Raw genomic sequence first — 24,932 nt, 5'->3', positions numbered from 1 at the left:
CAGAGGAGAAGACAGCAAAGGACTTTAACTCCTGGCTGGATTCGGAATTGTTGAACTGAACTGAAACTAAGGCTTGTGATTTTGTGTTTTATTCATCTAAAAACTATTCTGCGAAGCGGCCTATAATCTTCATGAGAGTAACAAAGGGGTCCTTGACATGAGGCCCATCATGGTCCACTAGTTAAGCCATCAAAAGATATCCCCACAAATTAATAGAGAAATGCATGTTAAAAAACAACAAAAAAAACAATTCTTGAGTACCACCACACAACTATTATATTGGCTAACATGACAGAAAAAGAAAAAATGAATGCTGAAGGGGCTTTGGGAAAATTGGGATACTGATGCACAGTTGTAAACTGATCCAGTCATTCTAGGAACAATTTGGAACTATACCCCAAAAGCTACCAAACTGAGCATATCCCTTGACCCAGGAATATCATTACTAAATTTATCCCAAGAGATCAAAGGAAAAGGCCCCATGTGAGTAAAAGTATGTATAGTAGTGACAAAGAATTGGAAATTGAGAATATGCCCATTAATTGGGGAATGGCTGAGCAAGGTGTGCTATAGAAACAGATAAAGCAATTACCAATGTGGTTATTGGGGAGATCCCCTAGTCTTCCCCTTTTTTCTAAAATCCTCATTTCAAAGCTTAGTCTCTGAAGTACAGGATTGAGTGATGGTAGATAAGGATTAACATTCTCAATCTTACACCTCACCTAACTTTATAAGGAATTTAATCTGTGAAACTTCAGCCCATGTGTTTTACTCAGGCTTGGGTAGGGGAATATAGATCCTTTGTCTAGATTTCCCTGAGGCAAATGGTATGATCAAAGTCTCATCCCCTCCTCCCTCGTTAGAAGAGTCACACTTCTCATATATATTCTCTAGTGTTAGCCAATCAGAGTTAATTACCATCCTCAGGAACATCCACTCTTAAGATTATACCAACTGTGGAGCACACGGCAATAATTCTTCTTTGGCCCAAGATGGCCAAATGACCATCTGTCTTCCTAATGACATGCCAGCATCACTAACAAAACGACAAATTAGGAGAAACTCTGTCTCTCAACTTTTAAAATATCACAATGGAATGCTGCTTTGCTATAATAAATGATGAAAAGGATGGTTTCAGGAAAAACCTAGAACTTATATTAACTGATGCAAATTGAAGTGAGCAGAACCAGCAGAACAGTGTACACAGTAATAGCAATGAACAACTGAAAAATGCTTGGCTACTCTGATCAAGGTCCAAAATAATTTCAGGGGACTCATAAAGAAAAATGCTCCATACCTCCAGAAAACTGATAAACTCTTGAGTACAGATTGAGACAGGGTTTTTGTTTTTCCCCACTTTATTTTTCTTGGGATTTTGTTGTTTTTACAACATGCCTAAAATGAAAATATTTTGTATGACTTCACATGTATAATGAATATCATATTGCTTGCCTTCTCAATGGATAGAGAAGGGACTGGAGGGAGAAAGAGAATTTGGAATGCAAAAATTTTAACATGAATGTTAAAAAATATATCATTTTAAAAAGACTACTCCCTTCCAGGTCCTCATGGCTGCTTTGCCATGGGCTCAGAAGTGACACCAGTAGTCAAAATTCTTAGTTTCCAACATATGCGAAATGTCCTAAGTTTTAAGAGAAAACATGCATGAGATGGGAGGGGGGGGGGGGAAGAGAACGTATTAGGGAAGGTGTGATATTGTGTTCCACCACCATCCATCTTTCCACATTATACTTAAAAGGTTCCTCTATGGAATTCTCCAGTGTTTGGTAAGCTGTGTGCTCAGAAAATGGGCTTTGCTGCATAAAGTACATTATGAGACTTCACTCTAGGAGGAAGACGCTGGGCTTTGCTGCATAAAGTACATTATGAGACTTCACTCTAGGAGGAAGACGCTGGGCTTTGCTGCATAAAGTACATTATGAGACTTCACTCCGGTATGAATGCGCTGATGCTGAGTAAGGTGGGTGCTCTGGCGGAAGACCTTCCCACACCGGTTGCAGCCATAGGGCTTCTCCCCAGTGTGGACCCTCTGGTGACGGGTGAGCTCCGTGCTCAGGCGGAAGGCCTTCCCGCAATCGTTGCACGCATAAGGCTTCTCCCCGGTGTGGATTCTCTGATGACGGGTGAGCTCCGTGCTCAGGCGGAAGGCCTTCCCACACTCACTGCACTCGTAGGGCTTCTCCCCGGTGTGAATCCTGTGATGCACAGTGAGATGACCCCTCTGCCTGAAGGCCTTCCCGCACTCATTGCACTTGTGGGGCTTCTCCCCGGTGTGGATGCGAAGGTGCTGAGTGAGCTGGGTCCTCACCCGGAAGACCTTGCCGCACTCCTTGCATCCATAGGGCTTCTCCCCAGTGTGGATTCTCTGGTGCTGAGTAAACTGGTCCTTCTGGTAGAAGGCCTTCCCACACTCCCCGCATTCGTGAGGCTTCTCGCCTGTGTGGATTCTCTGGTGTCTGGTGAGCTGTCCTCTGCGCCGAAAGGCTTTCCCACACTCGCTGCACCCATAGGGCTTCTCCCCGGTATGCATCCTCGGGCGTCTCGTCAGGGACTCTCTCAGGCAGAAGGCCTTCTCACACTCCCGGCACTCGTAAGGCTTCTCGCCGGCGGGAGCGCTCTGATGGCCGGCGAGCTGGATGCTCCAGAGGAAGACATCCCCGCAGGCACGGCAGACCAAAGGTTTCTGGTCAGTGTAGCCACTTTCGAGGGAAGTCACTGAAAAGTTGTGACCGAGAGGCAGCACACATTCACTGTACTCATAGGGCTGCAACCCTGCATGAATTCTCTGATGCTCCATCAGTTGGATATCCTGGGTAGAAATTTCCCCCAATTCATTACAGTTAATGCTTTTCTCTTCAAAATCATTTGTCTCCAAGGAATGAATGAATTGGCTGAAGTCTACAGCTGTCTCACAATTGTTATAATCATTAGGCTGCTTCCCAGCATATAGTCTGTGATATTCAATGAAATCTGGTTTAGAAATGAAGGCTTCCTCACATTCATTACACTTAGAAATGATCTCCTTTGAGGATATTCTTTGACATATACTTGGGTCTGAAGATGCACGTGCATCACATTTGTAAAGACTCTCTTCTATAGATATTCTCTGTTTTGAGAAAAGCATTAGTTCTAGCCTGATGCTTTGGCCACAATCATAGCCTCTCACTTTAGTTGGCGTTTTCATCTGAGTCATTTTTACTTCCTGGGAATTCTTTTTTTCATTGCTCTGCTTTAGTCTATGCTGGAGTGAAGGCTCCATAAAAATAACCATCTCTGGAGGGAAGTCCTTGGCTTCAGACCTAGATTCCCCATCTGAAAAATAAAGAAAATGGAAATATCACCTGCAACTTGTGCTAAGCACTCAATCCTATTTTGTATCTTTCTGACATACAATCAGGAAAAACTGAACTTAAATACAGCCCCAAATACTTATAAATCAGATGACTCTAGGCAAGTCATTTAGCTGCTCTCTTCCTCAGTTTCTTCATATGTAAAACAGGGATTATAGTAGTGCCTGCCTCCCAAGATAGTTAGGAGGAACAAAGGAGACAATTCAAGAGATACTTATTTCATCACAAACAATTATTGCCACAATTTAAAGGATAGAATTAATGACATCTAGTTTATATAATCAGATTTCTGAATGCCTCTACACTGATCCTCACATTAGTTTTGGAGACCTAAGGAAGTCAGTTATTAAAGTATCTAATTTGATCCTCTGGTTCAGAATAAATTAATGATTTGCTCAAGGTCACATGACTAATTAGTAAGGGAGGCAGAATGAAATCCTAGAAAGTCTCCTAACCTCCATCTTTCTGGTCTTCCTGCCACATCTCACTGCTGCCCTACTATGGAATCAGCTCATGGGACCTGGAAATATGCAAAGATTCCGTGACCTTTGCTTAGGGAGAACTAGGAAAAGATGCCTGCCTTGAGGGGGAAGGATTCATTGTCCTGCCCCATCTAGTTACAATGCACCCACTTAGCTATGTGCATATTCCCTCCAATACAGACCCTTTGGGAGCAGAGATTGTTTCACTGTGTGTCCTAGAACTTTGCCTGGCACATCACCGGTGTTAATTAAAAGATTCAGAAACTAATGAGCATCATTCGTTCCACTATAACATCTGTTTGGAAAATTCATATTTCTTCTAACGTGACTGATATACAAATTGAACAATCTTGAGAGTTTTACTCAAATTTCAATTTGTTTATCCAAGATTTTCTCCGCAATATACAGCAAGAATGCAGAAAATAGCACCACTTTGTAAAGAGCTTCAACTCTTGAGCTGTTGCACTGAGGCGGACAACTGAGCACTTAAGACTAATTACCGATTGGACAATACTCTATTAGAATATGCTTGGAAAATGACCCTTCCCACTATCCCAATCCTTTGGTGTATACAGAAAATTGTAGAGGGACTAGAGGGTGGAGTAAGACTAGCCAGAGTCACTTTTGGGCAGGAGATGAAGAGGAGAGGTTGTGGAGGTCCTGTGCCATCCATTCCACCGATAAAGACCAAGGACTTTTGCTTATCCTGACTCTAGCTAACTCTAAGGTATCCAGGGTGCTAACTTGGTCTTCACACCACTTTATACTAGCTCACAAGTTATAATACTTCTGACACTCACTTTCCCAAATTTCAGGTCTTTTAAAAGACCAAGTGCCATAATCATCTTTATCCTCTGGATTAGGAGGAGCTGTGGGTAGAGCTCCAGTTACCTCCCAAATGCTGCCATGGACAAGGCCCACCACTCTCATACCCAAGCTGCAGCCCATTGGAGCCACCCCTTCAGTAACAGTTGACTTTACCAGCATGGATTCCTGAATAGCAGCCTGAGACTCAGATACCAGCAGCTTTTATTATATTTAGGAATTTTTAACTATTTAACTTGAGCAAAGCTATGCTACCATTATTATACCTATTTTTTTGCCACTGACAAAATTTTGGGTGTCTTCCCCCTGTGATTTTGAATAGCACTGTCTGTTTTTTGGAATCTATGTTTGTTTTTTATTTTTTCCCCACCAGTTTCCTGTTATCCTCTTTATGTTGGTTTTTTCTGGCCTAAGTTTTAAAATTTTATGTGATTAAGTTTTTGTTTTGTTTTTATTTGGTTGTGAATTCCTTCCCTAACCATAGATATTAAAGGGGCATCATTCCACCCAATGACAATTCTTTTTCCACTAAAAATATTACTTAGGTACAAGAGTCATCTGAAATTTACTAATAAGATGCTAGTCTGTTTCTCTTCTTAGTCAAAATATTGGCTATTTTCTTATCAAATAAGGAAGAATTTCTCCAATTGTTTGTGTTCCTGGAGTTGCATTGTTTTGGCAGGAGAGAAAACATTTCAGGAGAAGATGAAATTAGCTGAAGTGAGATGGAAGGACACAGTACTTGGCTAGTGATGCTGAACTCACCTCTCCAGACCCAAATAAAGTACAATCATGAGACTTGAGAGATCTGGCAACTGGAAATGCTGAATTATTGAGGACATGTTACAGAGACAGCCAAAAAGATGGTCACAATGGGAAAGGGGATTTTCAAGAAATGGAAAGGTGAGCGGTTTGAAAGCTCTAGATCAAGGAGCTTGACATTCTCAAAGGAGCACTGAGTACCTAAACAGACCACAGCATTGTGAGGATTAGAGGTAGAGCCAGACAGGCCCCCAAATTCACCATGCTTCCTCATTTCTCCCAATGGAGTATAGAAGAACTTCAACTATCAGAGAGGGATAACAGAAATAAAGGAAGACCAAAATAACTGGAGAAACTACTGATTTCATCCATCCCTTTGAAAAAATGACATGACTTGGAAATGATCAAAAGACTATTACAGATCAAAACACAAAGGGATGCCTGCCAAAACCTGAAAACTCAACAATAAAAGTCACAGGAATAAATGGATAAGGAATTCAAAGGCAACAAAAAATTCCATATTTCAATTTATCAATTAATGAGCATTTTAAAACTGTAGCTCTGTAAGGCTTGAAGCTCAGGAAAGAAATCAGGGCTAAATACCTAATCTGAGTCATCTGAAAAGAGATGATGATGATGATGATGATGATGATGATGATGGAGGAAACCCCCATAGCTGATGAGATTCTTCCAAGTGAGAGTAGAGAAGGAAAAGATTAGATTGACCAAGACAGAATCTTGAGAAAATCACAAAACCATGCTGACTCGGTCCACCTGAATTCTGTGTTTTGTCACCTCAATGGGGCTGTTATTGAAGAAGCAATTTTTATTTTTACACATCCCTAATGAACTCACTCTCTCATTCACCACAACTTTTAAACCTGTCCTTATTTTCTCTTCTTTTTTTTGAGGCTGGGGTTAAGTGACTTGCCCAGGGTCACACAGCTAGGAAGTATTAAGTGTCTGAGATCAGATTTGAACTCGGGTCCTCCTGAATTCAAGGTTGGTGCTCTACCCACTGCGCCACCTAGCTGCCCCTGTCTTTATTTTCTCAAACTTCCCTTGGCCCCAGCTACCCCAGCTACCCCCGATCCTCGAAGCTGAGAGGTTGTTTACACTCATTCTTCTCATCCATCTCACTGAAAAAGGTGATTCTTCTCCTGATTAAGACAAAATTTCTTTACATTGCATCCTATCTCTTCCATCAACTGGTCTCCGCTATCATCCCCACCTTTCCCTGCCTCCAGAAAGACCCATCATCTTCCTCATCCACTAAAACCATCTTGTGATCTATCCCCACTATCAGCCCGTATCTCTCCTCCCTTTCATGGCTAATTTTAGAAGCTCTTTACCAGAAGCTTCTTCCTCTCGCCTCAATCTCGTCTCTATAATTTAGCTTCTAATTGCCAAAGTTACACCTTTTCCCCCAAATTTAATGTCCTTTTCTCAGTCCTCTTCCTTTCTGGCCTTTTGGCAGCCTTTGACACCATCATTCACTTCTTCAAACTTTTTTATCTGGGTATCCCCTTATCTGATTGCTCCTTCTCTTGCCAAGTCCTGTCAATCTCTGCCCCTTTCTCCTCACCTCATGTCTTCAGGTGGGTTTGTCTGACTCAGTCCCCAGTCCATTCTCTAGCCACCGAGGTGGCTTTCCTAAAGCACAGAGCTCTGATCATGTTACACACACCCCACTCAAGAAACTCCTACCATCCCTAGCAGCTAAATGGCATAGAGGAGTCAGCAGGACCTGAATTCAAATCCAGCTTCAGACACGCAATACTTATTAGCTGCGTGACCCTGGGCCAATCACTTACCCCCAACTGTCTTGCCAAAAACAAGAAACAAAGGAAATAAATTCTTGTCATCCCTAAAATCATATACAAAGTCCTCTATTTAGCACTGAAAGCTCTTCAAAGCGTAGGAGAAGCATTTTATATTTCCCCTCCATAAGGTCTTCAAGCTAAGCTTCTCAATGTTCTTTTAACAAGAAATTCTCATCTCCTGATTGGGACTTCAAGTCCCAATTAAAATCACACTTCCCTTCTAGGTTCCTTAATTCTGCTGCTTTCTGATTATCTCCAATTTATCTCTTTGTCTCTGTTATATCACACTCCTTGAGTGTGCTCCTTGAGTCTTGCCTTGCTTTATAGTTCCAAAAGTGCGTGCAATGCCTGGAATATAATAGTTATTTAACAAATGTTCACTAATATCTGTGGATATGACATGCAATCAACAAAAGTCACTGAGAAGGAAAAAGCAGCCAGACAGGAGAATTAAGAGAAAGCAGTGTCATGAAAACTAAATCAGGAGAGAGACAATGACAGTGTCAAAGACTGCAAAGAACTGAAGGATGAGGTTTGAGAAAAGACCAATTGATTCAGCAACTAAGAGAGCCCTGAAACCTAGAGAGACCATATCCAGACAAAAAATGAGTAGAGACTAAAAAAGGGGACAAAGGAAGGAAAAGGAGGAACCAAACCATACAAGGCAAGGATATCTAGGGGCATAATCTTAGTAAAATATAGAGAAAAGCGGGCATTCCATCGGGGATACTGAGGCTTTCCGTATTCCTTTCAGGAAAGTTCCTATACACACACTGGGCAGATCAGCAGAAAGGAATGGAAGGGGAAGGAGGGCAGAGAGAAAGAGAAAGGGAGGGAACAGTCAGAAAAAGGAAGGAAAAAAGCTACTGAGGATTTACGTCACTCAGAGGTGACACAGAAATGCAGCTTGGGGCCTGGATGGGGGTTGGCTCTGGTTAGCAGATGGTAGGATGGCTGAGGATGAGCAGATGTGAGGCATCCAGTCCCCTGTTCTGGAGACCTAGCCAAACGAGGCAAAGGCTCACCCAGCAGAAGCCAGGGTCTCCTGGAATCCCAGGCAGCAAGGGAAGAGATGGCGGCCTTGCTGGGAAGTGCTGAGGCCAGGCCATTATTCTGTCCAGTTGTGATGATTCCAATGGCTTGTCTCTCATGACTTTCTGAACTACAGTATTCAGGGTTTTGCTTTTTCTTCTTTTCATTCAGCCAAGTGGTGCAGGGAACAGAATGCCAGGTGTGGAGCCAGGAAGACTCGTCTTCCCCAGTTCAAATCTGGCCTCAGACACGTGTCAGCTTGGTGATCTTGGGCAAATCATTTATCTCTGTCGGCCTCAGTTTCCTCATCTGTCCCAATGGATTGAAAAAGGAACAGCAAGCCATTCCAGTACTTTGCCAAAAGAACCCCAAATGACAGTCAGACCCAGGAAGAAAAAAAGGCTTCTCCATCAAGGACCTCAAACAAGCTGACACTTGAAGTGCCTCCTATTGCTGATGGAGGGGCGGCGAAGGAGGAATCAGCCAAACTCATTGTTCTTTAATCCTAAATCTGCAGTTTTGGAGAAATGGCAGATATTGGGCCCTTCTCACCAGACACATCTTCAAGGTTGCTCCCCCCAAAGGTAAAAAAAAATATTCACATATATGTATATTTTAAAAACTGAATCAATTACTTGGAGCTACAAGATGGCTATTTGATAACTAAGAACCTATCTCCTCTCCAAATCCTTGTTCAATGTCATTTCTCAACTCTCCCTGAAGTAAATGGTTTTCTCACCAGAAATTTCTCCTTTCTTAGATGATCATTCTATAAATCAATGTTACTCAATCCACAGGTTGGCTCCTGCTACATATTACAATATGATTCTCTCATTTCTATTTTTATTGTGACTGATATCAATACAACACGAACACTCCAAAATAAGAGGAACGTGAAGATTGTTTATGTAAATCTCTAGTATGAATAGCTTGTTTTTAGAAGTGTATGCTAACTGAAACATACAAGGCACACCTCACAAAAAATAAAAGTCCTCCTTTATAATAAAAATAATTAAAACAAGTTCACACATTGGCTCTACCTAACAACAAAGCAACAAATATCTCACCCCACACATTCCTTCTGTGCCAAAAAGTGAAGCCACTGCTTCATTATCAATTTTCGGAAGTTGACTGGTCATTTCCCTGACCAATTTTTGGGTCTTTCAAAGTTATTTTTCCTACCATTTTCTCTCCTGGCACTTATGATGTGGTCTGACCAGAGCAAAGTAATTTGGGAATGCCTTCTAACACTCAGAAGCAGTGAGTCTCAACAAAATGCTGACTTAAAAATTCTCTTCCAACTATTTGTCTTCCATTAAACACAAAAGAGAAAGACAAATCCTCCACAAAGGCATTTATCTGTACAACTGTCAAGAAGGAGATCCAGCACTGAGTCCAAGATAAAGAGATTCCTTTCAGAAGAGGCTGAAGCCCACCAGGAATTCCTGTACAAGAAGCTACTGTATTAGATCTAGTCCCTTAACCTTGAAGAGAGAAACTAAGATCTACATCACTGCGGTATGACCATTCCAAGTGAAAAACTATGCTGATGAAGAACACCATTTGTCTAGAGGGTAAATTAGGTGGATAGGCTTGGCCATCAGTATATGTGCTCATGTGTGTATTTCTACATGTATATTTATACAAACACTTCTTAGAAAGTAGGCAAATGGGAATTAAGTCCAGAATTAAACATGACCTAACTCGTGATATCATCTCTTCCTAATCAAGGACATAAAAATATTAACAAGAACACTTTCATCATAGTAAAAAAAAAGTGGAAATTGAGTCAGTGTAAATTGACTAGAGGAATGGCCAAACAGTGGCACCAAATGTAATGGAATATTATTTTATGGCATGAGAAATTGTAGGTGCTACTGTAGAGAAATAAAAATAGAACCATCAAAAGTGACATAAAAATCTCCCCAATCTAGTCCTGCCTTCTAGAGCAATTGTTTTAAATCTGGGACCAAGGAGCTTCAAAAAACATTTTTTTCATAATATTTCAATATAATTGGTTTCCCTTATAACCCTATGAATTTTATCTTATTCATTAAGTGTTCTTAAGCTTTCTTAAAGTTTTTTAAGTCATAAAGCCAACAGGTGTACATGTCAACCCAAGAGACCCATGATGCAAGGAAGGATGAAGAACTGGGCTGGAGGAATGCCTCCAGACTATTAGATAATCATTTTTGATCAAGAATAAATTGCCTCATGAGGGATGAAGGATTCATTCAAACAGAAATTCTTCTCACTTAATACTGTAGGCTAAGAAAGTTCTGTACTATGGTAAGAAGTCTTCTGCCATCCTTGTCCAGGTGTTTGTCCACTATGGCATCTGTGCTTTTGGGCAAGCTGTCGAGCAGGATGCCTTTTCACTGTGGTTTCTCTCTAGTAGTTATTTTTTTCCTTGATGATGCATGTGTCTTCCTACATTACTTTAAGTTTTCTCTCCAGTACAAATTCTCAAGTTTAGACTGAGCAGTGGCCACATAGGTATTCCACAGTCATCATATTCATGTTTCTTCTAGTATGAGTTCACTGCTCAGAGGAAAGCCTTTCCCTTTCTACTTAGAAAGGCTCCTCTCCAATAGAACTCCTCTGATACTCAAGTATCCCTGAAGTGAGAAACCTTTCCAAGGCCATCACATTTATATCATTTCTTCCTAATAAGAATTCTCTGATGTGGAATCAATTCTGTGTTCAGAAGGGAATTCTCCCACATAGATTTTTATAAGGTTTCTCTTTGGTATAAATTCTTTGATGTTCAGTAGCCTGTCTTTTGAAGCCAAAAATCTTGCCAATTCAGTAATGAATAGAGCTTTATTCTAGTTCAAATTTCTTCATATTTCTGCCCCTCCCCCAGACTGGGGTTAAGTGACTTGTCCAGGGTCACACATCTAGGAAGGGTTAAGTGTCTGAGACCACATTTGAACTCGAGTCCTCCTGAATTCAGGGCTGGTGCTCTATCCACTGTGCCACCTAGCTGCCCCGAATTTCTTCATATTGACAGTGATCTTTAGGATAGAATTCTTTCCTATATTCATTCATGAAGTTTTTCTCCCATAGGAATGTTTTGATTTCTGATAAAATTCATCTTCCCATAATCCCATTTAGTCATTAGTCTCTCCTTTATGAATTCTTTCATGCTGGATAAATGAATTCAAAAAGAAAGTTTCCCAAATTGATGGTATTTTAAAAGGTTTCCCACCAAGATGGATTCTATAGTGTCAGGTATGCTGTTCAAACAAAGTCTTCTCATATTTCTAACAACCATAACACTTCGCTCCAGTCAATCTCCTCTGAGATTAAAGTGTCTTCTCTGGTTGAAAGCCCTTCCACATTCTTAAATTTCTCTCCAATATGAACATTCTCATTCTCACTGTCCTCTTGAACCAAAGGCCTTCTCATACTGATTGCATTCATAAGTTTTCTCTCCAACATGACCTTGTGATGTTCAGTAGGCTGTCTTCTTGAACTGAAGGTCTTCTCACCCTGATTACAGTATAAGATTTCTCTCCAGTATGAATTTTCTGATGTCTTGTGCACTCTTTACTAAGATGGAAGAACTTTCCACATTCTTTACACTCGCAGGGCTTCTCTCCGGTATGGATTCTCTGATGGACAGTAAGCTGTGTCCTGTGGCCAAAGGCCTTCCCGCACTCACTACATATATAAGGTTTCTCTCCAGTATGGATTCTCTGATGGGTGGTGAGATGGGTACTATGACCAAAGGCCTTCCCACACTCACTACATATATAAGGTTTCTCTCCAGTATGGATTCTCTGATGGGTGGTGAGATGGGTACTATGACCAAAAGCCTTCCCGCACTCACTACATATATAAGGTTTCTCTCCAGTATGGATTCTCTGATGGGTGGTGAGATGGGTACTATGACCAAAGGCCTTCCCACACTCACTACATATATAAGGTTTCTCTCCAGTATGGATTCTCTGATGGACAGTAAGCTGTGTCCTGTGGCCAAAGGCCTTCCCACACTCACTACATATATAAGGTTTCTCTCCAGTATGGATTCTCTGATGGGTGGTGAGATGGGTACTATGACCAAAGGCCTTCCCACACTCACTACATATATAAGGTTTCTCTCCAGTATGAGTTCTTTGATGCTGACTCAGATGGTGCTTCAGATGGAAAGCCTTCCCACAGTCCTTGCATTCATAAGGTTTTCCTCCAAGGTGGATTCTCTGGTGTCTGTTAAGGTCTCTGTTCATATAAAAAGTCTTCCCACATTCTCCGCATTCGTACAGTTTCTCTCCGGTAGGAATTCTCTGATGGCAGAGAAGATCTGTCCTCATAGAAAGTCTTCCCACATTTTTTACATGCATGAAGCTCCTCTCCAGTGTGACTTCTCTGATGCTGAATGAGATGGTCTTTTAGTCGGAAGGCCTTCCCACAATCATACATCCATATGGTTTCTCTCCAGTGTGAATCCGATGGTGTCCAATTAGATGTCCTTTGCGGCTGAAGGCCCTCCCACACTCAGCGTATTTGTAAGGCTTCTCTCCAGCATGAATCCTCTGATGGCGAGTCAGATGGCCTCTGCCTCCGAAGGCCCTCCCGCACTCAGCGCACTCATAAGGCTTCTCTCCGGTGTGGACCGCCTCATGTCGGGTGAACTGCCCTCGGCCACTAAAGGCCTTCCCGCATCCACTACACCCGTAGGGCTTCTCGCCAGTGTGAATCCGCTGATGCTGGGTGAGGTCTGTCCTTACACAGAAGGCCTTCCCACAGACATGACATTCATAAGGCTTTTCACCAGAATGGGTTCTCTGGTGGAAAGTAAACTTGGTTTTGTAGCCAAAAGCCTTTCCACACTCAGCACATTCATTAGGTTTTTCTCCAGCATGAATTTTCTGGTAGGAACTTAGAGATGAACTTTGGGCTAATGGCTTCCCACATTCATTTTGTTCATAAAGTTTTTCTCCAATGTGAAAACTCTGGTGTCTGATTGATCATATATTCAAGGGGGAAATCTTCCCAAATAAATCATATTTAGTGGTTTTCCCTTCAGTGTCAATTGCATGATTTAAACGAATAGATGGGTTGAGTTTGATGGCCTTCCCACATTCATTATTCTCATGAGGTTGTTGTCCACTACATAATCTATGATATTTAACAAAATCTGGATTGGAATCAAAGGGATCCCCATAACCATCACGCTGAGAAAAAAGTTCCTCTGAGCAGATTCTTTTCCACTCTGTATCACACTGACGGAGACACTTTTCCAGGGTCACTCTCTGTCGTGAGGAGAGCTTGGGCTCTGCCCCAGAACTCTGGCCACAATTGTGGCTCCCGGGGCCCCTCACTACCTGCCAAGGATTTCCCTCCTCAGGGCTCTGCTGCCTCCCTAATCTGGCACCACGTGCCCAAGCTTCCTTCCAGCTGAAGACACAGAGCCCCAGCCTCCCGAGGCTGTCCTGACCCGGCCTCTGCTCCACAGACATGCTCAGCTCTGGGGGCGACTCCTCCCCATCTGAAAGAAATAAAGAAAATGGAAACATCACCTGTACCCACCTGCTGTGCACTGCAGTGCTCCTCCTGAAATAACTACTGCAAAACCTGCAAAGGGGATGGGAAAGGAGGGGCTCTTGTGGCCAGATCGCATGGGGTTTATGGGAAACTTTCCACTGTCCACAACACAACTTCGGAGGAACAGAAGACGGTTATTGCATTAAATGTGAACCTCGGGGCTCATAACGATGGCAGAAGCAGAAAAACCAGCAAGTCTGTGGAGCTCCATCGTCCCGGTCGTCTTGGCGCACCTCACTGCTGCCCTATTATGGAGGCAGCTCAGAGAACCCGGAGATGTAGGAGGTGGAGGGAGCATCCGCTGGGGAGAGCCTGAGGCAGGGAAGAGACTTCTGGGGTGGCCTCTGATGGTCTTCTTCCTGCTCAGAATGATGAGAGGAATCAAGGGCTGACTCGGCCTGCTCTTTCCATGTAGAGGGGGACTCAGAAGGCAGCCCAGGCTGACAGTCTGCTTTAAGAGACAGATGAAAGCCTAACTAAGACCAGGAATACAGAGTAAGGATGAAGACTGGGCTCCATCTGAATGGAGCAAGGAAATGCAAGCTCTTCTTCCATTCTCAGGACCATGGCTTATTAACTGCTCTGCCCAGAGTTTCAAGTCCTTCAAAATGGTCTTTCTCTACAATGTTGTCAAAGTATAACTTGTTCTCCTGGTTCTGTTCACTTCCCTCTGCAATTGTTCAGAGTGACAAATGTTTCTTCTGAAACTGTACATTGTGTCATTCCTTATAATATTTCACTACATTTATAGACTACTTAGCCTTTTCCTAATAGGGGTTACTCCCCAAGCTTCTAATTTTTGGCTACCACTCAGGAGCAGGTGTAAATATTTATATACACATAGATTCTTTTCCTTTGCTTTGACCTCTCTTAATATAGGCTTAGTAGTCAAGATAGCCAGGCACTCTACTATGCATTGGAGATACAAAAAGAGGGAAAAAATACTCCCTGCCCTCAAGGAGCTCACAATCTAATGATAGCATCCCTAGTTCAATGTTTAGTCATTTAGGGGGCAAAATTACTTTCCAGAATAGCTAGATCAAGCCATAACTCCATCAAGTGCACAGTAGAATGTTTTCCCACAGTTCCTCTAATAGCCAGCATTTTGTCACCTTTACCAGTCTGACTGATGCGAAGTCGAACCTCCAGGTTGCTTAAATTTCCATTTTTCTGATTATTAGTAATTTAGAACATTCCTATTCAGTCTTTGACCATTTATTAATTAGAGAATGGCTCTTGGTTTTATAAATTCCAATCATATATGTTTGACATCACACAAAAATGGAAGTTACACCTTTTTTTGTTACCATTTTTCTAATTTTAATTAGATTTATTCATGTGAAAACTTTTACATTTTACATAACCAAAATTTTTTTTGTTGTCTTTCCTGAAACACTCCATCACTTGTTAGACAATGAACTAACTCTTCCCCTCTCCATAGATCTAAGAGGTTACTCCTTCTTTATTCCTCTACTTTACTAATGATGACAGCTTTCTATCTTGGTCATCTATCTACTTACAAAAATGGCATTTCCCTAATAATCATTGCAAAATCAATACAGGCTATTTGGGAAAGTTAACTTTGTATGTTGGCTGCAACACCTATGGAACCTTTGTTTGGTAGGTTGGTTACCTAAATTGTCTCCAGTAAATATTTTTGGTTGAGTTCAGGGTAATTTCTAGATAATTTTAATCAAATAGTTTACCTATGAAAATTTTACCTTCAAGTATCCTGGCCTCTTCATTTCCAATGTTAAGCAAGCTAACAGGTCTTTCTCTTTTAAATTGGCACTCATCTTTTTTTCTGTTAAAAAAATATATCTTTATTATATGAGGATTCTATTTTATATGAGATATTTTATATGAGATAGCTCTCTGAGTGAAAGTGGGGGGAAAATAAGGGATGAGGGGAAAACTTAGGTGATACGACAACAAAAAAACTTCAATTAATAAACAGGAAGTCAGAAATATCAAATCTAAGGACTGCTTTGGCTACTTGCATAAATTTCTGTTTAGATTATTGTCATTGTTATTGTCATTCTCTTTCAAATATTCTATTGTTTTCATTTCTTTATTTAACCTTAAACATTTAATAAATCATTTCCAGTTGCTATTTAGTTTTATAATTTCTAATCATGTAATTTCAAGGTCATTTAATTTCATTCCCAATTGAAAAGAGTTTGTCTTATTTCTCCTTTGCTGCATTTTGTTAAAGGACCTTTTTTTGGTATAGTTTTAGCCATTTGGTTCTCATAGGCATTCTACACTGTGCATTATCCACCTTGTTTTTTTCCATACACAAATTAATTCTAATCTGATAAGACTACAATACAGTTCTGGGAGTTTTTTATTGTTAATATATGACTGTCATAAAATGATAGCAGAGAGCAACAGTCAAATTTTTTCGTGAATGTGTATATATATATATATATATATATATATATATATATATATATATATATACGTGTATTCGTATATACATATATGTGTGTATATAGTATATAAATACATATCACTGTTGATACTTTGAATTTGTCTGTCAAGTTTTTGAATACATTATATGTTGACTACTGTTTATCATTCATTTCCCTTTGACTATTTTGTAATAATCTCAATCAACATTTTCTAGCTTGAATTCCACACTGAAATAGCAATACTATCACTCCTACAATATTACGACTTCCAGCAGTATGATATACTAGAGTATAGACCAGTGGTATCAAACTCCAGTAGAAATGGGGGAAGTTGGGGCAGCCTAAGTGGCGCAGTGGATAGAGCACCAGCCCTGAATTCAGGAGGACCCGAGTTCAAATCTGGTCTCAGACACTTAACACTTCCTAGCTGTGTGACCCTGGGCAAGTCACTTAACCCCAGGCTCAGAAAAAGGAAAAAAAAAAAGAAAAAAAAAAAGAAATGGGGGAAGTCCTTGTAGTCTGCTCAATGACTTAGTTTTTAAATGTAGTATTATTTACATTTTATTGTATTTTTAATGTGTTAAATATTTTCCAATTACATTTGAAACCAGTTCGGGCTGCACTCAGGAGTGTTATGGGCCATGGGTTTGACACCTCTGCTTTAGACCAACCTCTTAATTCAAATAAGTATACACATGTGCACATACACATGCATGTATATGTACATGTGTGTACATGTATTTGTGTCCTTTGGTAGTAGAGATTTCTCCCAGCAGGTAACATAAGAAATGTTTCTTGACCATCTATTACTTGTTCTCTTAATGGGAGAATTCAGACCATTCACATTTCCTGTTATAAGACCCAAACGGAACGTGTTAAACTAACATTTTATTTCCTAGCTACTGTTTTAATGGTTTCCACAGTGGAAGCTGTTCTACTATTCTAACTGTTAAAACTGGTAAATGAAATGTTGATGGTTCTTCAGCTGTATTAAACACCTTTTGAACATCAAATCTAGACATGTATTCAATGCCCTTCTAGGTTTTAATCCAGACTCTATCTTGATCCTACAACAACCATCTAATTTATTCTTAGGGGCATCTGGGTGTATCTTGATATTGATGGGGGGGTGTCCAGTCTGTCCCATTCATTGAAGTGACTTATGCCTTTTGCTGATCATCCGAGTCATTTCCAAATATGCCCACCCAACAAACCCTCTCATAAAAAAGTCAGAAAACGGAGCAGATCCAGCCCAACCCCTTTGGCCAGTGTGTGGCCCTGGTGACCCCGGGCTCACAACTTGCATCTACTGAAAGGTGCCCATGTCTGTCAGGGCTCTTCAAGCATCAACCTGGGCTCAGCCTTCATTTACACTGTGGGTGGATGCAGGTTTTCTCACTCTCTCTTTTTATAGAACCTTAGTTCATACAACTGAAATCTTCCTGTTTTCTCATACCCCGCCCCCTTAGCAAACAAACCCAACAGCATGATGGGATCAAAGGGAATATATGGATCCTCCCTAGGGGAGGATTTCCCAGAAGGGCTGTCTCACAGCCCCTCCCCCAGTGAGCTCAGCCACCATTTTAGCCACGATGCGCAAGGGTTCTGACAAGAAAGAGCTGAATCCGAACCCGGTGTCACCTCTGAAATGGGGAGTGGTCCCCCTCAGGTCCGGAGAGATGCAGTGACTGACACGGGGGACCTAAGCAAGGGGGATTCCCACTGTTCCCAAGGACTCACCTGCCTGCTGGTCACTCATTCACTCACCTAGACGGCTGCTCCCCAGCCCTTTTTCCTCTGGCCTCCAAGGAGCCTCCCCTCGCTCCAGCTGATAGATCACTTCAGGCTTGGACACGGCCAGTCCTGCCCAAAGGAAAGGGGAATCTTGGGGTAACATGGAAGCCTAAAAGGTCCCAAGCAGCCCCCAACCCTCCAAAAAAGGGCACATCCAGACCAAGGAAAGCAGAGATTCAAGGAACTAGGGAGAAAACCCTGTCCAGAGCTCCTAGAAATGAAGAATAAAGGTTTGTGGGAGTTTGGCAGCTGGAAACGAGACCTCGGGCTCATGAAGGCCAGTGGGGGGTGCCCCTCCGCCACTGCTACAGGGCCTTCAGGCCAGGGGACCCCTCGCCTCTAGGGTGTGTGGACTGACCATCCCCAGGACCACCAGCCAGTGTCCACGGCAAAAACACCAGGAGAAAGAGGCCAAGCCAGGGATTAAAGCAGAGCCCCACAAACCTGAGACAATGGGGAACAGGCCCTGGCCCTAGGAAGAGCAGCCCTGAACACTCGGTCCCCAACCCCAGCACCAGACAAAGAACACCTGCATCACAGCCCCTACCTTCAAGATGACCTTCTAAAGGCTGGGGTCGGGGGAAAGGGAGGAGAGGAGAGGGAAGAGGGAGAAGAGGAGGAAGATAAAAAGGGAGGGGAGAAAGAAAAGGAGGAAGGGGAGGGAGAAATGGGGGAGAAAGAGGGAAGAGGGAGAAGGGGGAAGAAAAAGAGGAGAGGAAGGAGGAGGACAATCTTAGCATCAAATCCCAAGAAAAACTGGCTTTCCCTTGCTCCAGTCTTAAAGGAAAACAAAGTCTGTGCATTTTGAAAAGAAAAGCCCTGGGTTCACTCCCAGAAGTCAGGGCTGTGCAGACAGGTGACAATTGGGGTTCGGGGGGCACACAGGCCTGAGGAGTCCTAGGGATCTCTCCCATTGCCACATTTATCAAAGCTTTCTTTAAGAAGAGATCTTAACTCAGCTAGAGTTTCAGGAACAGTGCAAAGAGTTTCTGGGGGACCAGGCTTTCTCCCCTTTCTTTGCTCCCACTTGAACTGGCTTCAGAAAGTGTGAGGCCCAGGGGGTCTTAGGGTTGCAGAGCTGGATGGGAATCTTAACAACCAAAGGCCCACGTGGTGGGTCACACGCGTCAGGCTGAAGCTGGGTCAAGCAAGGCTGACATCTCCCCCAGCCTTCGGGCCACAGCTTCATTAGAGCAATGCTCTCCCACGCCGAGGAGCGTAAAGGGTCCGAGTTTGTCAGACAGAAGAAAGTGCCTTCAGCAGCTGAGTGAAGAAGGGCTGGAAGCCCTGCGGCAGGCAGACTCCCAGGGGGGGCAGAACTCCTGCCCTCAGCCTCTGGGTGAAGAGAGGAAGTGACGAGACAGGAGGGGTGAAGGAGAGGACCTGGGCAGGGAAGCTTAGAGACGAGGAAGAGTCTGATATCCCTGACAGTAACAGGGATTCAAGAGGAGAAAGAGAAGGTTCTGGAGGAAAGACACGGAGATCTGCGGTGCCTCTAGACGATCCCAGCAGAGAGGCGAGGGCGGAAATCGCCAGAAGTGGAGAGAAGAGGTCCGGGAATCAAGCAGACGTGGAGAGAGGAGGTCCAGGAATCATCCAGACGCAGAGGGGCGAGGTCCAGGAACCGTCCGGACACTTAGAGATGAGATCCAGGAATTGTCCGGACAGAGGCAAGGTCATGGTGACCCTGCAGAGGACGGGAGGAGGTTGGGACTACTGGGGGACATTCAGAAGCAGAGTGTCTCCTCTCCTGAGGGTGGGCTGGGGCAGGGGCCCTTTGTGCTGGGGGGGTGGGGGGAGGCCCTTTGTGCCTGTCTTCTGAGAAGAGAAAAAACCCAGCTCACAATCACAGCCGTGAACATGAAGGGAATGCATCCACTGTAAAACAGAGCAGACAACACACTAAAGCCAGGAGGCCGGGTGCTTCAGAACTCAGGTGAGGGAGCCCACAGACTTGCAGGTAACAGAGCCAGGGTTTGGATTCAGGTCTTTCCAGCTCTCAGGAATCCATTATCTACTAATCTGTGGTGTCCAAATGGACTTAATGAAAAACCTGATCAAACTATGGGAAATAGGCAGCAAACAAAAATTCTGGGGGACGTCAAGGTGCTCTTTTGAGCCTCGGCTAAACCCACAAAAAAAGTTAAAAACCTGAAAAAGACCTTTAGGATGTTAGCTACGGGAGTTAGCGCATCTAGTCTAGTCAGGGAGGCCCAAGTTCAAATCCTGTCAGACTTAGCAGATATGTGTCCTTGGGTAAGTCATCTACCCTCCCTGTCTCAGCTTCTCATCTGTAAAAAAAAAAAGCACAGAAAAAAAGCAGCCGCCTGCAGCCCGCAGGATGGTGGTGGAAATCCAGCGAAAGAGCGCATCTCCAGCGCGGCACGAATCTCAAAGCACCGCAGAAAGTCGCACGCTGTTAAGACTGTTCGGGTCTGACAACGGAGCGGGAAGGATCCCACATTCTCAGATGTGGGCGGGTTTCAGAAGCACGAAGAACACCAGGGATGCCGAACACGCCTTTCCTGAGCCCAACACAATAAATACTAGGAACAATTGAGGGCATGAGAAGCGTGGGTTCAAGAAGAAGTGGGGACAAAAGAGCAAAACTCTGAAGTTACGTGGGGGTGACAATGACACCAGAGGGACAGCTGGGCGGGGGAAGGGCTGTTTCACTAACTGACCGGGTACAGAAGAGGGCTGTTAGAAGGGGGACGGAGAGAAGGAGGGGCCAGGGAGAATGACAGCATTTTTTAAATATAGGAAAGACTGTTAATAAAATACCTCTGACCCAGCAGTATCTCTAATGGGTCTGTATCCCAAGAAAATCATAAAGAAGGGAAAAGGACCCATATGGCAAAAATGTTTGTGGCAGCAAAGAATTGGAAAAGGAATGGATGCTCAGTAACTGGGGAATGGCTGAACAAGTTGTGGTACATGAAGGTAATGGATTAATATTCTGTAAAAATTGATGAACAAGTGGATTAGAGAAAGGCCTGCAAAGATTTACATGAACGGAAGCTGAGTGAACCAAGCAGAACCAGGAATACATCGTACACAGTAACAGCAAGAATGTGTGGTTCTTCTCAGAGGTTCAGTGATCCAAAGCAATCCAACAGACTTTGGACACAAAATGTCATCTGCATCCAGAAAAAAAAACTAAAGGAGACTGAATGTAAATTAACACTCATTTTTTGTTGTTTTTTTCCTCTCCCATGATTTTTTCCTTTTGCTCTGATTTTTCTTTTCCAGCCTGATTCATAAAGCAGCATGTATTAAAAACAAATTTGTTGAAAAGCAAACAAACAAACACTTACCTCGATGTAAGGGAAAAGAAGGAAGTTTGGGGCAAGGGGACAGGGAAGACAATGTCAGTCCCAAATCAGTAATAAGAAGACAAATGCATCCAAAAGAACTGTGAGGTTCCACCTCCCACTCAGCAGACTGGCAAAGACAGTGAAACAGAAAAACGGTGACTGGGGAAGGTGCGGAGCACCTGGCAGGGAAAGTAGGCCCTCGTCCTAATACCAGCATCAAGCATCAACGCCAAAGAGGACCAGGAGAGAAGACAAGAGAGGAGATAAATGTCACCGAGTTAAAAGGCTTTTGCCTAAGCAAACCCAAAGCAGCTAAGACAGGAAATGATTAATTAGGAAAAGCCCACCTGGGCCAATTTCTCTGCTAAAGGGCTGACCACCAAGCTATAAAGGAACTCGCTCTGAATTCCTAAGCAGGAATTTCCCAAAGGACAGTTTTCCAAGGAAGAAATCCAAGTTATTAGTGCTAAGAAACACTGCACTTCATTCATAATCTAGAAAAAACAACTTCATGTAAATGAAGAAAAAATAAGGAAAGCGACAGCTGCGGGAAAACAGGCCGGAGCTAGGAATCGCTCTGGTCCTTCTGGAAAACCATTGGGAATTACACCCAAAATGTCCATTAAACTAGACAAACCTCAACTAGGCCACTTATCCTGCAAAGTCGGAGGAACAGGACGCTGAGAGCGCTCGGGAAAGCCGCTCTGAACGGGGACTAAGTCCGGGGAATGAGGGGAATGGCGCAAGCCTCGAGAACCGAGGCAATTAAAAGGCTCCAGAGCCATCGTTCCTGGTGAACGGGGCCACCTGATTAGTGCGGTCAGCAGACTTGTTCCTAAAAGGCTTGTCCTTTCACGGTTTCAGACCAAAAACGATCGGGGCAGGCGGGCTCCTGCCCTCCAGGAGACCCAAGGTCTCTGCTCCTAAGTCTCCCCGGCCAAGGATCTCTGCCCCACCCAAGCCTGCGCAGGAAAAAGGGCTCAGTCCGAACCAGAAAGGCAGTGCGCTCCCGTTCTCAGCAATGTCCTGGAAGACACTGAACTTAAAAGTGGGCCTTTAGGAAGGTGGGGGATTTCCCCAATGGCGGCTTAACAGTCATTTCTCCCAGGACTGAGGAGGAGGAAGACTGCCTACTTCCCGACAGAGGCCTCCGGCCCTGCGAACCAGGGCTTTATTTGTGATGGCGACTTGTCTTTTGTTTTGTTCTGTTTTGCTTTTAAAGCAAGAACTGGAGCTTGAGAAGCGGGGCGGTTCTGTGTGGGTGATCCCCGGCCCTGTCACTCACTGCACACAAAACTCTCCCCCCCCATACCCCTGGAGCCTCTCCCTGGCCAAAGTGCCCCCCCAGCCCGGACCTGCTCCCCTCCCCCAAGCCAGAGGCACAGGTGAGGGCACAGCGCTCCCGCTCATCTGGGATAAAAGCAGCCCCTGCTGACGCCCCCGGCCATGGCTCCTGCCTTAGGCCCCCCCCTCAGGAACAGACTCCCCCACACCGACACCACTGACTGGCCCACAGAAGGAGCCAGGGACCCCACGGGGGCTGGGCAGGGGAGGGGGGCAGGGCGAGGCCCGGGGCAGCGGCCTCACCCAGGCACAGCAGGTTCTGGTAGTTCTCCAGCATCACGTCGCGGTACAGCTCCTTCTGGGCGGGGCCCAGGTACCCCCACTGCTCCCGTGTGAAGACCACCGCCACATCCTGGAAGGTCACCGGCTCCTGAAACACCAAAGGCCTGTGGGGGCTTCTCCGGGGCCGGGGTGCGCCCAGTGCCCGCCCTGCTCCTCGCCCTGCCCCGCTAAGCGAGACCGAGGGGGGGGGGGGGCAGCGGCCTCCGGAAGCGTCTGGACCTTCCATCTCTCCCCCTGCCCCCCCGGGGGAAGGGCACGACCCCAGAGACGGAGGCGAGGGCACGGACACAAGGGGGCTCCGGCCCGGCCTGGGTCTGATATATACTAACAACTCTCCAGGAATAACACTACCGGCCCTCAAGAGGTCAAAGGGCAACGCAGGAGGGCTGAGCCTAAAAGCTCTGCAAAGGCTCCTCCACCAATCACCAACAGGGCCCAAACACACTGCCCGGCAGAGAGCACGGGAATCCAGGGCAGAGAGGGCGGGGACGGGGATGGGGCGGGGCAATGAGGCCGGGGGCGGAGACGGGGCGGGGCAGCGGGGGCGGAGACGGGGCGGGGCAGCGAGGCCGGGGGCGGAGACGGGGCGGGCAGGGACTGCAAGGTGGGCACCGGTGCATTGTTGATGGAGCTGCAAAACGGCAAATGAAATGCCTGGAAGCGACTCCAACCCGGGCTTAGGGCCCACAGAGGTCCTGAGGAGAGAGGCCCCCACGCGCTGCCAGCCAGAACCGGGCACGGGGCGGAGACTCCCGGGCATGGAGCGACCGGAGCAGAGCTGGACCAAGCGCCCCCAGCGCCACCCCCCAGGCCCGGCGCGGCCCCGCGGGCTTTTCCAGCTTTTTCCACGCAGCGCTCCTTTCTCCTTTCGGATGAACTTTGTCTCCCTGTTGTCAGGAAGCTGTGGAAAGGGGCGGAACACCGGGAGAAATTCTGGCACAGACTCCGCGGCGGGGGCTGGGGCGGCCACGGGGAGCCCGGCTCGCAGAGGGGAGCGCTCCCTGACCCCGCCGGCCGGCCCTCCATCCGCGGAGCACTCACCCGCACAGCCCTGGCCGCCAGGAGCACCGGCACCATGGTCACTCCCACGAGAAGGCCCGGCGGAGCTGGGGGAGGGGGGAGAAAACCGTGAGGGGGCTGGCCCCGCCTCAGGCCAGAACCCCCCCCTCCCTCCCCTCCCAGGAAGGAGGGCCAGGGAAGGGGGAGGGGAGAGGGCAGGGAAGGAAGGGAAAGGGAGAAGAGGGGAGACGGAGGTGTAGAAGGAGGCGCACAAGGGGAGTGGGGAGGGGCACGTGGGGCGGAAGGAAGGCGGGGGGAGTGAGCCGTCCGCGGGCACTGACCACCACGCCTCGGACTCGGGGAAATCTGTGGAAGCCACTGGGGTCCGACGGGGGCCTAGTAAGGGAAGGAGCAGGAAGCGGAAGTCACGTGGGCTCGCCCTTTACCTATGCTCCGCCGTTGCCGCGACAACCATCCGGGAAGTGGAGGCTTTTCCTTTCAGGATACTTACGGCCTTCTGGGAAATGTAGTCCGTTGGCGCAGTGCGGGATACACTAGCACTTCAACCTCTCCTTCCATTTCCATTCATTCTCCTCTTCCCTTTAAGCCTCAAGCTTCTTGCCCTCCAAGCCGGCCCCCTAGGACGTGCCCCAAAAGCAGTCCAGGCTCTCCAGGTTCTTCCCCGAACAGGGAGCTCACTCCCCTTCGAGGCAGATGCGGCTTGGCCTGGGCATTCAAGGCCTGCCTTCCTCTTCCCCCGACCCTTGCACAAGCGTCCTTCTCCTGCAGCCCAGGAAGCCACTCTCACTCGAGTCTAAAATAGCTCTGTCAGTGAGGACGCGTCTAGACTGCCCACCTCCAGCTCTCATCCCACCAGACAGCGCCAGAGAGAGGAGGGGACGCAGCCGTCACCCCCAGCAGGCTCCTCCAGGGCAGC

At 45.4% G+C, this 24,932-nt stretch overlaps 1 protein-coding gene across 6 annotated transcripts; it reads right to left on the bottom strand.

Annotated features, from left to right (window-relative positions):
* Nucleotides 1-73: 73 nt before the first annotated feature.
* Nucleotides 74-24,932, bottom strand: LOC141556806 (uncharacterized). Of its 6 annotated transcripts, none has more exons than XM_074291608.1 (5): nucleotides 24,507-24,526; nucleotides 24,038-24,102; nucleotides 22,958-23,084; nucleotides 18,027-18,122; nucleotides 74-3,333 (listed from the first exon to the last, which is right to left on the bottom strand). In XM_074291608.1, exons 2-5 carry the CDS (start codon nucleotides 24,071-24,073, stop codon nucleotides 1,895-1,897), a joined length of 1,698 nt encoding a protein of 565 aa, XP_074147709.1. In that variant the 5' UTR covers nucleotides 24,074-24,102; nucleotides 24,507-24,526; the 3' UTR covers nucleotides 74-1,894. The 6 variants fall into 6 exon arrangements, with proteins under 6 accessions (XP_074147709.1, XP_074147698.1, XP_074147723.1 ...); XM_074291597.1 differs by lacking the exon at nucleotides 24,507-24,526 and adding an exon at nucleotides 24,337-24,442; XM_074291622.1 differs by lacking the exon at nucleotides 24,038-24,102 and having other exon boundaries at nucleotides 24,507-24,932.

The sequence above is a fragment of the Sminthopsis crassicaudata genome, chromosome 1, assembly GCF_048593235.1.
Source record: "Sminthopsis crassicaudata isolate SCR6 chromosome 1, ASM4859323v1, whole genome shotgun sequence".
Classification (NCBI taxonomy): Eukaryota; Metazoa; Chordata; class Mammalia; order Dasyuromorphia; family Dasyuridae; genus Sminthopsis; species Sminthopsis crassicaudata.
This window is presented reverse-complemented; position numbering and strand designations above follow the sequence as displayed.